Source organism: Typopeltis vanoorti, chromosome 7 (assembly GCF_054136105.1).
Source record: "Typopeltis vanoorti isolate ZY-2024b chromosome 7, IOZ_Tvanoo_1.0, whole genome shotgun sequence".
NCBI lineage: Eukaryota > Metazoa > Arthropoda > Arachnida > Uropygi > Thelyphonidae > Typopeltis > Typopeltis vanoorti.
The window spans coordinates 41,312,577-41,325,544 of record NC_143555.1 but is presented as its reverse complement, the minus strand read 5'-3'; the positions used below and the strand labels follow the sequence as shown (position 1 = coordinate 41,325,544).

General features: G+C 37.0%; 1 protein-coding gene across 1 annotated transcript in view; it reads left to right on the top strand.

The window, feature by feature from the left end:
• The first annotated feature begins 4,947 nt into the window (after positions 1-4,947).
• LOC150104612 (adipocyte plasma membrane-associated protein-like) overlaps positions 4,948-12,968 on the top strand; it is a 43,826-nt gene continuing 35,805 nt past the window's right edge. The window contains exon 1 of the mRNA XM_090395594.1: positions 4,948-5,097. Coding sequence (XP_090251720.1) covers positions 4,948-5,097 — 150 coding nt within the window. The remainder of the gene's footprint in view (positions 5,098-12,968) is intronic.

The following is a 12,968-nucleotide window of genomic DNA, read 5'->3' as shown; positions in this document are numbered from 1 at the left end:
GAAAAAACTGAATTCAGGACAAATAGAAGTTGTCAGGATCACATTTTAACTTTAAGACAAATATTTGAGAAATCATGGGAATATAGCAAGTATCTGTATGTAAGTTTCGTAGATCTGGACAGGTGGCACTTTCTTAAAGAGTACCTAGAGGAAAGCTCTTCAAAATGCTACAGTTGTATGGTGTCGATGGGACATTATACCAAGCAACACTTCATATTTATTTGAGTTGTAAGTCAGCAGTTAGAACTGAAGAAGACACAAGAAGATGGTTTGATGTTAAATCAGGGTGAGGCATGGGTGCACATTATCTCCACACATCATCTATATGGATCACATTATGAAGAAAAGTGGTGTTAAATCTGATACCAGAATGGGAGATGTTAATCTCATCTCTTTACTTATGCAGATGACGCAATACTTCTAATTAAATCTACTACGGATGAATTTAGAAGCATTTGCTCTGCAGGATTCTCCGACTAAATTAAATAAATACTGTAATAAATTTGGTAGGAAAATCAGCATTAAAAAGACGAAGACAATGAAAGTAGGCAGAAAATTGAAAACATCGACTGCATCCTGAATGGAGAACCTATAGAAGAAATAAAACATTTCAGCTATTTAGGAATGATTTTAGTGAAGATGGCAAATTAAATATGGAACTAGACACCAGAATTAGAAAGCTAGTATGGTAGGGAGTTAGCTGAATAAATTTATATGGAATAAGAGAGAAATCAGTGAAAACAAACTGTATACAAGACGATGTTCAAACTAAGTTTAAGCTACGGATCTGAGAGATGGGTTAGAAGTAAAACACTTTATCAATGACTGGAGACCACAAATACGAGAATCCTGAGAAACGGTAAAAGAACAGAAATTACTAAGATCATTCATCCCAACTGGAAGCAACAGAACAGAGTGTGGCATATATCTACCATAGGATATACGTCGATAGAACATTTATTATATCACATTATTTAGAAGAGCTCTTTGTGGATGATAAAATAGAGTATTTACAGTGAATGTGGTTTGGTTCGTGATCATAAAAGGTGCCTTTACTCTTATCGGGAAAAATTTAAGCAATTAGTATGCAAAAACAATTGCAGTTAGGAGAAGTGAAGATATCCTTTTGAAGATATCCTATCTGGCTATGAGAAAATAAAAAAAAAAGGAATATTGAACTGTACAATGAATTTTATAATAAATTCTCTAATTTTTAAAATAACCATAACTTGTTATTGACATTATCACTATCATAAAATAGCACGGCTTCATTCACGGAAAAGAGAGACGAATTAAACGCATATAGCAAAAGACAGTCAAACTGTAATATTTCTACCTCATTATTTTAAGACAGCAGTCTATTAATTAACTGATATATTTCTGATGATAATAGAAATAATTGAAGGCATATCTATCACATCTCGTTTGTATTAATTTATGTCAGTACAATTCATGTATACAGGGAATTTATAGAAAATATATCCTTATTTTCATCTACATAATAAAGCTAAAGGAAAAAGCAAGTGTGTGCACACAACTAGATTTTTTTTTATGTTTGGCCCATATACGATAGGTTGGCTGGTCAACGCATAGTACGTTAGTACCGTATATGGGTAGTGGATTGGGAAAGGAGACTTGTTGATATTTGATTTGAAAGCCTGTATGTTGTATTCCTTAGGAAATACTTGAAGAGGAAGACTATTCTACAGTACCGCAGTAGCAGGGATGAAGGAGGAGGAAAAGAAACTTGTTCTATGGGTTTTAAGGTGTACTGTGAAAGGATGTTGGGGCGGCAACTGTACGTGTTTTAACGGTACAGAGTGGGGTATTGATGATGTTTCAGTAGAACATTTCCCATGGAAATATTTATAGAATATGCAAGTCGCAGAGACCAAGGGTCTATGTGAAAATTAGGGCAGCGAGTTGGTGAGAGATAGGTCATTTATCAGTCTAATTGCTCTCCTCTGTATTGAGTCAAGCATTATGAGGGAGCGTTTTGGAGCCCCACTCCAAATATGAGAGCAGTATTCGATAGCCCGGCGGATTTGAGATTTGTATAATGTTAACAGCTGTTTAGAGGTGAAGTAGCGTCTTGAGCGATAGAAAAAACTCAGTTTTTTGGAAGCTGAGGATGCAATGGTTGTGATGTGTTTATGCCAGGAGAGTCTTGATGTCAGGGTAATTCCGAGAAGAGAAATCCCATTTTGTCTGGGAATTTGAGTGTTATCAAAAAACAATCTTGGGGTAAATGGTTCTTTTGTGTGAGAAATAACACAGAACTGGGCTTCGTTAGCGTTGAAGTTGACGAGGTTATCTGAGCCCCATTGGAGGATGGCTTGGAGGTCAGAATTAAGGACAGTGGTGGTTGATGTTCTGTGGGTTGGAGTGAGTTGTGTAGAGTAAGGTTTGTCAAATGAGAGGAAGGAGTGTAATGTGCTGTCGTCTGCAAAACTGTGTACAGTATTGGGTAGAGGTCGACTGAAGTAGATCATTGATATATAGAAGGAAGAGGGTTGATGAGAGAACTGAACCTTGTGGGACCCCAGTATTAGTTGGATGGTGAGAGGATAGGGAGCCATCTACGATCACACATAGTGTTCGTGCAGACAGGAAGCCGGCAATCTTGTAAGATGTAAGTCTTGATAGTAAAGGTAGTGGTATGAATATGATGGCATTTATAATTTAGATTGTTTATAAAATCAAATATAATTTATTATATACTAATAAATTTATTAAACCTCTTTATAATTAATTATTACTTTTACGGCTATTATAGCCTGTTTTTGTTTAGGAGTGTCCCTTATTTTAAATACATTGGCTTTTTTACTCAAGGAAAAATTTTAGGGCATTTTAAGTGTATTTTAAAGGAAATTATAGCAGAATAATTGAAGAAAATTTTGTGCATGCCTTGTTTAGATGCTAAGATGACTTCGTTCTCCATATGTGTCCGCTGTTAAAAAAAAGGGGGGGGGGAGTGTTTGACGCAAGGTGGGAAGAATAATTTTGAAAAACCCGGGTTTTTTCAAAAATAATATATATATATATATATATATTATACTTAAGAGCGCTTCTTTGGGGAAGGGTTTTTATGGTAAAACTGGGTCAGGGGGAGATTAATATATTTTAAAAGTTGACTTAAAATATATTTATATTCTATTTTATTTTATAGATGCATTTGGATATAACTTTGAGTTTACGTAACAATCGTGATTTATACAATATGAAATTTTATTTATAATTCATATTTGTCATAGACTGTAATGATAATGCTTGTGTTATACTCTTTAGTGATTTATATTTGGGTGATATAATATGATATTAAGCATTTTCATATCTAATATAATTTAAAATAATTTTATTTCTGATATATCACTTTCATTCTGTTTGGACATAACGCAAATTATATTTCATGATACGTTATTTTTGAAAGATGATATAATGCCATATGACAATTTTGTAATAACAAAAATCTTAAATTTTGTAAATGATAGATTTTTAAACCTAATAATATGTAAAAATAAGGTAATATGTCGATAATTATGATTCTACAAGTTTGCCCTTGTCTTTATCCAAGTGTAATAGAAACACCTGGATGATGTGTAGAAATTACGATTACAACCAATGGCCTTTAAGTATGTGAACAGAAGCACGCTTACAGTTGGGACAGCCCAATGTCTTCTGCGGATCTTGGCCTTTTCAAGATTGGTTGATATAAATAGAAAAAATATTAAATTAGAAGTTTCCTTCTGATCAGACTTGTAAGAATTATATTGACAACTCTACCAGCGCAGTCATTTAGCCAAGTCTAGAGTAAGAAAATTGTGTAAAAGATGAACAGAAATTGTTGAGATCATTCTTTCATTAACAAATAACAGGTTACAGAGTGGAAAAACTTTTGTAGCAAACGCTGCACTGGATTAGATTCTGAGTTCAAAACCCGTTATTATAATGAATTTAGAAGGTCTGTTTCTAGAGAAAATAGTGGGTTATTTATGGTGAGTGTGGTCTGGTATTCTTATTGGTATTGTATTGCTAATTTGGTGTGCGTAACTGGGAAAAGAGAAACAGCTTTCTGATGGACAGTATAAGTCAATGAAAACGACATTGCTCTTTGGTTCATCTTGAAAAAAAATATTTAGGCGCTGGTACAGAGGGATATATCGCAATACCCCGAGCAAAAAGAGTATGGCAATATCCCCTTTTGGATGCGTCAGATATAATACTATAGCTATGAAGGGAATCTCATAATGTTCGTAAGCATCCAAGCTGTACGAGGCTTCTCTATACTTTGCTAAAGTATTTTGAGCGTGTCGAAAAACAAAATAAAATTTTAGCGATATTTTGTCTTTCAAACTTTTACTTTTTTTTATATCTCTACACTTATCTGAGTATCCATTTTTCTTACATTATTTATAGAGATTTTCCCCTTGAAATAAGTTTCGTTTCTGCTCACGCAACTAGAGTCGTTTAAAACTTTGCAAAAAATCAGCATTATAATTTCCTTTTTTAAAAAAAAAATTTAAACCTGTCTTCGCCTGTGAGACACCAGAAATTTCTATTCCTAAATTCTCGCTTGTATATATTTTAATATATTCATATTTTTCCCCCTAAAGACATTATTCACACATTTTATCGTCGAACCCAATGAAGCATCCATATACTGGCCATTTAATGCACAAGCACAATTATTACCGACGAGAAATTTCGTTTGAAATTTCATATTTTATGTTTAGCATATTACAGTTTGGTTGGTGTTGAAAAACACGGAATTAATTTATAATATATTTTACATATTCCCTATTTTATTTTATTTGATTACTAAATTAAAATATACATAAAATTCATAGAAAATACATTTTATTTTAATCTGTAAATAACAACTAAATAGAACGGATGAAAATCATTTGTTTTATATTTCTTTTGAACATTAGAACATCCACCCACACCATGAAAATAAGTGATCTTAGCTTTGCTGACGATGTTGTACTTATTGACACAGATCCAACAAATGCACAAGAACATCTCGGTCTACTGGAGGCACAGACTAAACTTATTGGTCTGCAGATCAACATCCATAAGTCCAAATATTCTCAATTGGTTATGAAAACTTTATTCTTCATATCAATAATAAACCCTCAGAAAGAGTAAAGGACTTAAAATACCTTGGATCGGCAATACAGAAAATGATATCAGAAAATGTAGACAGCTGGCTCTAGTCTTCCATAACAAACTCCGCCACATCTGGAAATCATCATAAATATCATTAAAGATAAAATTAAGACCATGCCATGCAACCAGTTGATCCATCTTCTTGTATGGTTCTCAAACCTAGACAATGCACCAAAAAACTACAGAACCAATTAACTCCTTTGGAACTACATGTCTCAGACTGATCCTTGGATTCACTTGGATGGACTGTGTCACTAACTCTGTTGTGCAGAGTTTAGTGACACGGTCCATCTGGCTACGCAAGATCCGCTTTCCAATATAGTCAAAAACTACAACTCAAATGGCTTGGACATCAACTCAGACATCTTCAACTCTCACCATTTTTTGGAATCCCTCATCCTGCACAAACCAGAAGATGGCAATCGCAGCACAGGAAGACAATGCAAACAATTTTGGCAATATATATATGAAACCATCAATAGGCTGAACTGTAAAACTCCATCTGACATCTACCAGTTAGCTCAAGATAGAGAGACTTGGAAGACCATAATTTGCAATATTTAATTTTTAATATAAATATTTTTCCCTTTTCACATTGTATCGTATTGTGAATAGTTCTTTTAAAAAATAATAATTTTGAAGGAGATTTTGGTATACCTAATCGTCCTTCCCGCTAACATTTTATATTCCCTCTCATAGTGATGCAGCACTAAATGCGTTTCACAGAGGGGGCTTGTATTTTCTAAATTCGGCATTTGTTTGTATCTAATATGGTGGCGAACGTTTTTATGTGCGCGTGCCAAAAGTTTACAAATCGAGTTCCTGACGTGCCGGCGCTTGCCAAATATTTACAAATCAAGTTGCTGACGTGCCGTGAAGTTTTTAATAGGGGAAATATTAATACAAAATTAATTTCAGAATTTTATTGAGACAAGTTAAAAATTAACATAGAATTTCATAAAAATGAACTCATAATTTGACATACACATATGTCAAATGTGTATACAAATGTTGTATACAAATCAATATCAACCTATTATCAATTTATTAATTTATCAATATATCAATTTATTAATGAGATTTTTGCTGTTGTACATTAGATGCCAAATGCTTTATATCAGGTTCATATTTTGTCACTTTTAGTAATACACACGCCGAAAGAGATTCATCAGTCATTCTATTTCTTAAACTGTCTTTTATAAATTTCATTTCGAAAAATAATGACTCACAAGCATGTGTAGAGGAGAAAATTGATAATATAGCCATCCCTACTTTTTTTAAACAAAAGGTTTCAGGAATGACATTCCAGGTTTTCAATATTTCCTCTTCTGCATTCTTCTTAATTGCGCCCAATAATCGATCATTTTCCATTATTTCCAAGTCATTTCTCAAATCGACAAACTTTTGTTTCCATATAGAACTAGATTGAAACTCGATTAATTGCATTTCTATATCTTCCAAATTCAGCCTCTCGAAAATCTCCAAATTGAGTTTATCTGCTGATGTTGTGTCCGGATGCAAAATAAATTTTGATGTCTCTGCAAATTGCCTGAACTGCGTAAATCTTGAAGAAAATTCGTTGATTATCGACTGAGTAACTGTATAAAACTCTTAAATGAAGGGGATAAAAATCCCTTATTATTTTACAGCCAGTATGCGAAACTCTAAGATCGAAAATTACGATCTACGAGTTTCATGCCGAAGAACTATCGGCGAATCCAAGCGTAAGTGACCACTTGGTAGTACAACACCAAGGTGACTCGAAGCAAAGGTGGAGCAAGCTCCCTCACTATCATTGATAATTTCTCACAGCTCCTAGGAGATGTAATACTGCTTTACATTATGAGAAGAGGTCACTACCCATACCGGTTTCAACCTTATGTATAGGTGAAGCGGGCTATAAAAATAAGACGATCCCGAAAGATCGCCCAACTCAGCGTTGTTCCACTCGATGACAGGCTCACTCCGTCAATGAGAAGAACTTCTCAGCACTGGCTCTACCCAGTGGCAGGCTCACCCCTCCACCAAGCTCTGCTTGGTGGAGGGGTGAGCTTAGTTTTTCAAAGACAGGAAAAACCTACCTCCAAGCGGAGCCTCTCAAAGCCAGATCCTCCCCGCACCGGTTTCCACCCTCATTGGGGTCTCATCAGTAAGTAGGTTGAATGGGAGTTCATGTCTTTCATCATTGGCCTTTGGAGTATAAAGATTACTGAGGGTCAGCAGGTAGTAATAGGGGAAGTTAAAGAAAGGTAGAGTAGGAGGGAAAAAAGCCCTCAGTCAACCTTTTTAGCTGTATAACCCAGAGGTTGTGGTCTGTAAAACATAATCCCCTTACACCTGTTCTAAAAAAAAAACTTAAAATTTACACTTCACTTTACCCGAAAAACATAACTTTAGATTAGATTAATCGTGGTGTCTGGAGATGTCGTCTCGTAACCTCTAAAAAAATGCTTGTTAAAATTTGGAACTTAGATTATTTTTAAACTATGCCTTACAACTGTAAAAGACTGCGATAACAGGATTCGTATTGAGGTGGAGTTTATCAACCAGAGAACCGAGAGTAGGGGGAAGAACCCGGCCCGAGTAAGCCTTTGCAGCCCGGGTTCTCAGGTCTACCCCCCTCCTTAGTGGACTAGAGAACCAATAAGTTGCACAATAGAATTAAGTATTTAGTTGATCCTAAAAGGAGGACAAGTTTTTAGTTTGCCCTTAACTCTTTTTTTGTTGTATGTTTCTGTAAGATTTGAGAAGCTGCTGTTTTTTCCCGGCCATTTATTATTTGGTGAAGAGCTTTATACAGCCTCCTTCCGTTTCTTCGTTTAGTTCCGGGATTCCTTTTATCTGTGCTGGGTTTAGTTCACTTAATCTTTCTATGTAGAGGTCTCCCCATTCGAAACTTATGGTCTCAGGACCTGTGAGGATTAGCATATGCTCCTATTTTGTCTATTGCCCTTTGGAGAATCACCTCGGAGTCTTCTGGGATTAAGCGCATTAGAACCCTTTGGGCGTCCACGGCGGGGATGGATTCTTCCTCCTGTTCCTCGGCTGGGGGGGGTAATTTGCCTTTTCTTGATTCCTCAGTCTCTTCTTGGTTTTCTATTCTGATTTCCCTTTCTTCCTCTTCCTCAGAATCAGATACTTCTGGGCATCTGTAATCTGGTTTTATTCTCTTCGTTTCTCCTTCAGGGCTGATTGGTCTTTTTTTCTGTGTTGTTGCTGGCTTCCATTTCTTCTACTTCTGTGCTTTCATTGGTGTTCTCTTCCGTCTCGATGTGAGTTTTCCTTGTGTTACGTTTCTTTTTTTTTCTTTATTTTCCATTCTGAGTTTTTCATGGTGGCGGCTTGATTTCCTGTCATGATAGCTGGGAGTTGGATGACTGGAGAGGCTTCTGGCTCCGTTGTTTTAGGCTCCTCTGCTGTTTTGCCTATAGCTGAAATGTCATCCTGTTTTTTGGGTTCAGGTTTATTTAGTGGAGTGGTTGCTGGGTTGGCAATATAGCACCTCCTATTCGTTCTGCTTGTGTCCTGTTGGGACAAACGTCTACCTTGTGGGTTGTATTTCCACATTTCAGGCAAGGTGCCTCACACTGAGTAGGTTGAATGGGAGTTCATGTCTTTCATCATTGGCCTTTGGAGTATAAAGATTACTGAGGGTCAGCAGGTAGTAATAGGGGAAGTTAAAGAAAGGTAGAGTAGGAGGGAAAATATGCCTCAGTCAACCTTTTTAGCTGTATAACCCAGAGGTTGTGGTCAGAGGTTGTCGCAGAGTACCCCAAGAACAAATACAGTTCCTGCATTTGTTCTTGGGGTACTCTGCGCCTAGGTGTTCGAGTGATCCGCACCGAAAACATTGATTTCTTACACCAGGGTAGTTGACTACTACCCTGGCAGAGCCTAGAAATACAAAGTTGGGGACATCGGCCTTCATCTCCATAAGGAAGGCCACCTCGCCAGTCTTCCAGTCGGCATCGTCGGTGATTTTGACGTCACGTACGTCTCCCCATTTTGAAAAAACCTTTTTTATTATCTCACTCCCTCCTCGAGATATTCTACAGGGAACCTTTCTATTCGTAGAGTCTTCAGTAGACTTCCTACTAAGAAGGGATAGATCTTTTCCCCTTCACATTCTACACCTGCCATTAATTTATTCCTGGTTTCTGTATCTTTCACAACTACCTGGTATCTACCTGCTCCATAAGGGGTAAAACCAAATATCTTTTGTGCGCCTACTATGTCAGCGAGAGCTCTCGCTAACGTCCTCTTTGGTACATTGACGCCTGCCTCTATACCGAGGGTCTTCACTCGTGGCAGAAATGAAGTTATTTCGAAGAGAGAAAAATATCTCACTAGGAATTAAGTCCCAGAAAAGTGGATAGACCTTTAAACCAGGACCAAGCGTTTCCCGTTTGCCGAAATCTCCTACTACACTAGGTAGAGGCGGAAGACTACAACAGGCACAAGGCAAAAAGAAAGGACAAAAATAACTAAAAAAAAAGGTCTCACCAAGGTTGGAAGCTTCTGGCAGCAGGACTGGAACATGCAGCTCTCTTTCAGGTTCGCTGGATCGGGCACTCCTCACAAACTGGATCATGAACAGGTACTGCAATTTTGATTAGCACTCGAACTCATCAGAGGTAGACCTGGAACCTGGATGATATCAAAGTTTAAGTGAAAAGAACTTACATACTTTCACTATACAAATGCCAGAGTGGTGTGCCCATATATATTATATAATATATTATAATTAAGATGAAAAGCCAAACGGCTATATTTTCTGGCGAAGTCAATTAAATGAAACGGATAAAAATCCCTTATTTTACAGCCGGTATGCGAAAAATATATATACTTCGCTAGAAAATATAGACGTTTGGCTTTTCATCTTAATTATAATATAATATATAATATATATGGGCGCACCACTCTGGCATTCGTATAGTGAAGGTATGTAAGTTCCTTTCACTTAAACTTTGATATTATCCAGGTCTACCTACTCACTGATGAGACTTCAAAAAAGGTTGAAACCGGTCTGTGTTTTCACATTATGAGAAAATATCAATGATAGTGAGGGAGCTTGCTTCACCTTTGCTTGGAGTCGCCTTGATGTGGTACTACCAAGTGGTCACTTACGCTTGGATTCGCCGATAGTTCTTCGGCATGAAACTCGTAGATCGTAGTTTTCGATCTTAGAATTTCGCATACTGGCTGTAAAATAATAAGGGATTTTTATCCCTTTCATTTAATTGACTTCGCCAGGAAATATAGCCGTTTGGCTTTTCATCTTAATTATGTAGAAAACTCTATTTAAATTAAGAGGATATTAAATTCCACATTGTTTTAAAGCCGAATAAGAAACTCAAAAATAGGAATCAAAGAATTTCACGCCGATATAGCAAACTATAAAAGTTTCGATGGATTGTAGCGTACGCTAAGAACGTAGTTCAACACTAGGGCAACTCGTAGCAGAGGAGGATATAGTTCTGATGACTATTATCAGAACTTTGCCCTCCTCTGCTTTGTTCCCCCTCGTGAAAAGTTTCAGCGGACGCACGCCCACGGTCAAATTGAAGTGGGATTTGTAGTGCAGGTTGCATAACCCACACGACACACACCCGACACCGAAATCGGCACGTGACGCCACTGGTGTGTGTGTATGTGTGTGTGTGTGTATATATATATATATATATGTATATATTATATATACTGTATATATATACAGGGTGTTCGGGATAAATTTGACAGTTTCGTAAGGAAAAAGAAAATCTTCTTTGTATCTATTAAATTTAATGAATTGACAAAAAAACATTACAGGCAGAGTTAATTACAATACTATCAACAAGATTTACTCAAAATAACCACCATTAGCATCGATCACAGCTTCAATTCTGCTTCGGAACCTCGAACAAGCTGATGCTACAGTCTCCCTGGGAAGGGCCGCAAAAACTGTTTTAATTTTATCCATTAACTGGGCTTTTGTATTACTGGAAGTGCGATTGGTGTCTTTTTCAACTGCGCCCCATACAAAATAATCCATGGGGTTAAGGTCTGGGGAGTTTGGAGGCCAAACATTTGGACTGGTGAAGTCGTAGAAATTTTCAGACAACCATTTTTGACTTTTCCCAGAGGTGTGGCAAGGGGCCGAATCCTGCTGCCATACATACGGCCTACCATTGGCTACCCTTGTTATCCAGGGCTTGACTACAGTTAGCAACTCCACGAACAAAGCCCGAATTCCAATGCCAGGGTTCTTCAACACCTGTTCCTGCAGATTTGCGAGGAATTCTGCTGTACGAACGCAATCAGATCGTCTGCTAGGGATCTTTCTTCTTGCTACATCCTCGTAGTCACCATTGCAAGTCTCTAGTTCATGCCTGATTGTTTTTACTGTATTCAGGGAGCATTGGGCAGCAGTCGTAATATCCTTATTTTGATGGCGGGCACGAATCATCATGATACAAGTTATTCTCTTCCATGATTCAGGTGGGTTCCAGCTATCCATCCTTTCTGACATCTTGTATATGAATGAAGAAGGGTCCAAACTTTTAAATGAAGAGAAGTGTGTGTTAATACATGTAACTTACGGAAAAATATAATTAATTATAAATATGTCAAATTTATCCCGAACACCCTGTATATATAGACAGAGAAAATTAATACTTGTACTGACTAGAACCCGAGAAGTATAACACAAAAAAACTTGAATGAATCACGACTAGTTTCATCGGTGTTCCGACTTCTTCAGGTGAGTAAGAAATAACACTAAACTTATAAAACAAACAAGGTAAAAAACATGGACTTTTCAGCTTAATAAAAAGAAGAGGAATTGCAACAGTCATATTTGAAATAGTGACCGCGTGCTATTTTCAACTCACGTTAGCGTGAGTTGAATGTGAGTGACAGTTGATTTTAAAGCACCAGTACTGAATTACTGCGCAATCGGAATCAGGCAAACTGTAGCTCAGATTGTTGTTCATGTGTGAAAGATCCAGAACTGTTTCTTTTAATTCTACAATGCGTCTTTCAAATTCATCATTGCATATATATAAATTGGTCGTGCGGTCCCAATCAATTTGGGGTTAACGTTCTTCTAGGTTACAATTTGCGGAGAAAAGAATATGACTAGAAAGGGCGCTCGTTCGGGTTCTTCTGAAGGAGATGTCACGTCTATGTTCCACAAGACGTAGTGAAATAGATTTATCTGTCTGACCAAAATAAGGTCGATCACAGTCGCACCCAACTTTAAAAATGCAAATGATTGTGTTTTGGTTTTGGCCGACTCAGAAAAGAACGAAGTTTTGGCAGAGTTGTATAGTCGGTCTTTATGTTGAATTTCTTCATAATCTTAGATAGTTTTGGGGTAAGAGAGCTAATAAATGGTAACTGTATGTGAGTGATAGGGTTGGATTCATCTTCTTGTCGAGGTTGTTGGCCTGGTCTCAAACGTTCAGAGATGTTACGAGATGAATATCCATTATTTAAGAAGGTGCTTTTCAGGAAGTTGAGTTCTGTTTGAAGGTCTTCTTCTGTGGAAGTAAGACATCTTGCACGATAGGCAAGAGTGGAGATGATACCAAGTTTCTGTGGAGGGAAGTGATGAGAAGAGGCATGCAAATATCTATCAGTGTGGGTGGTTATTCGAAAAATCGAAAATTTAAGACAGTCAGGTAATCTACTGATCTTTAGATCCAAAAAGGGGAGAACGCCGTTAATCTCTAGTTCTGATGTAAATTTGATGTTCTGATGTTGATTATTTAAATGGCTTAGGAAGGAAGTTTTGTAGTTCCTCTAAACCATATTCCCAG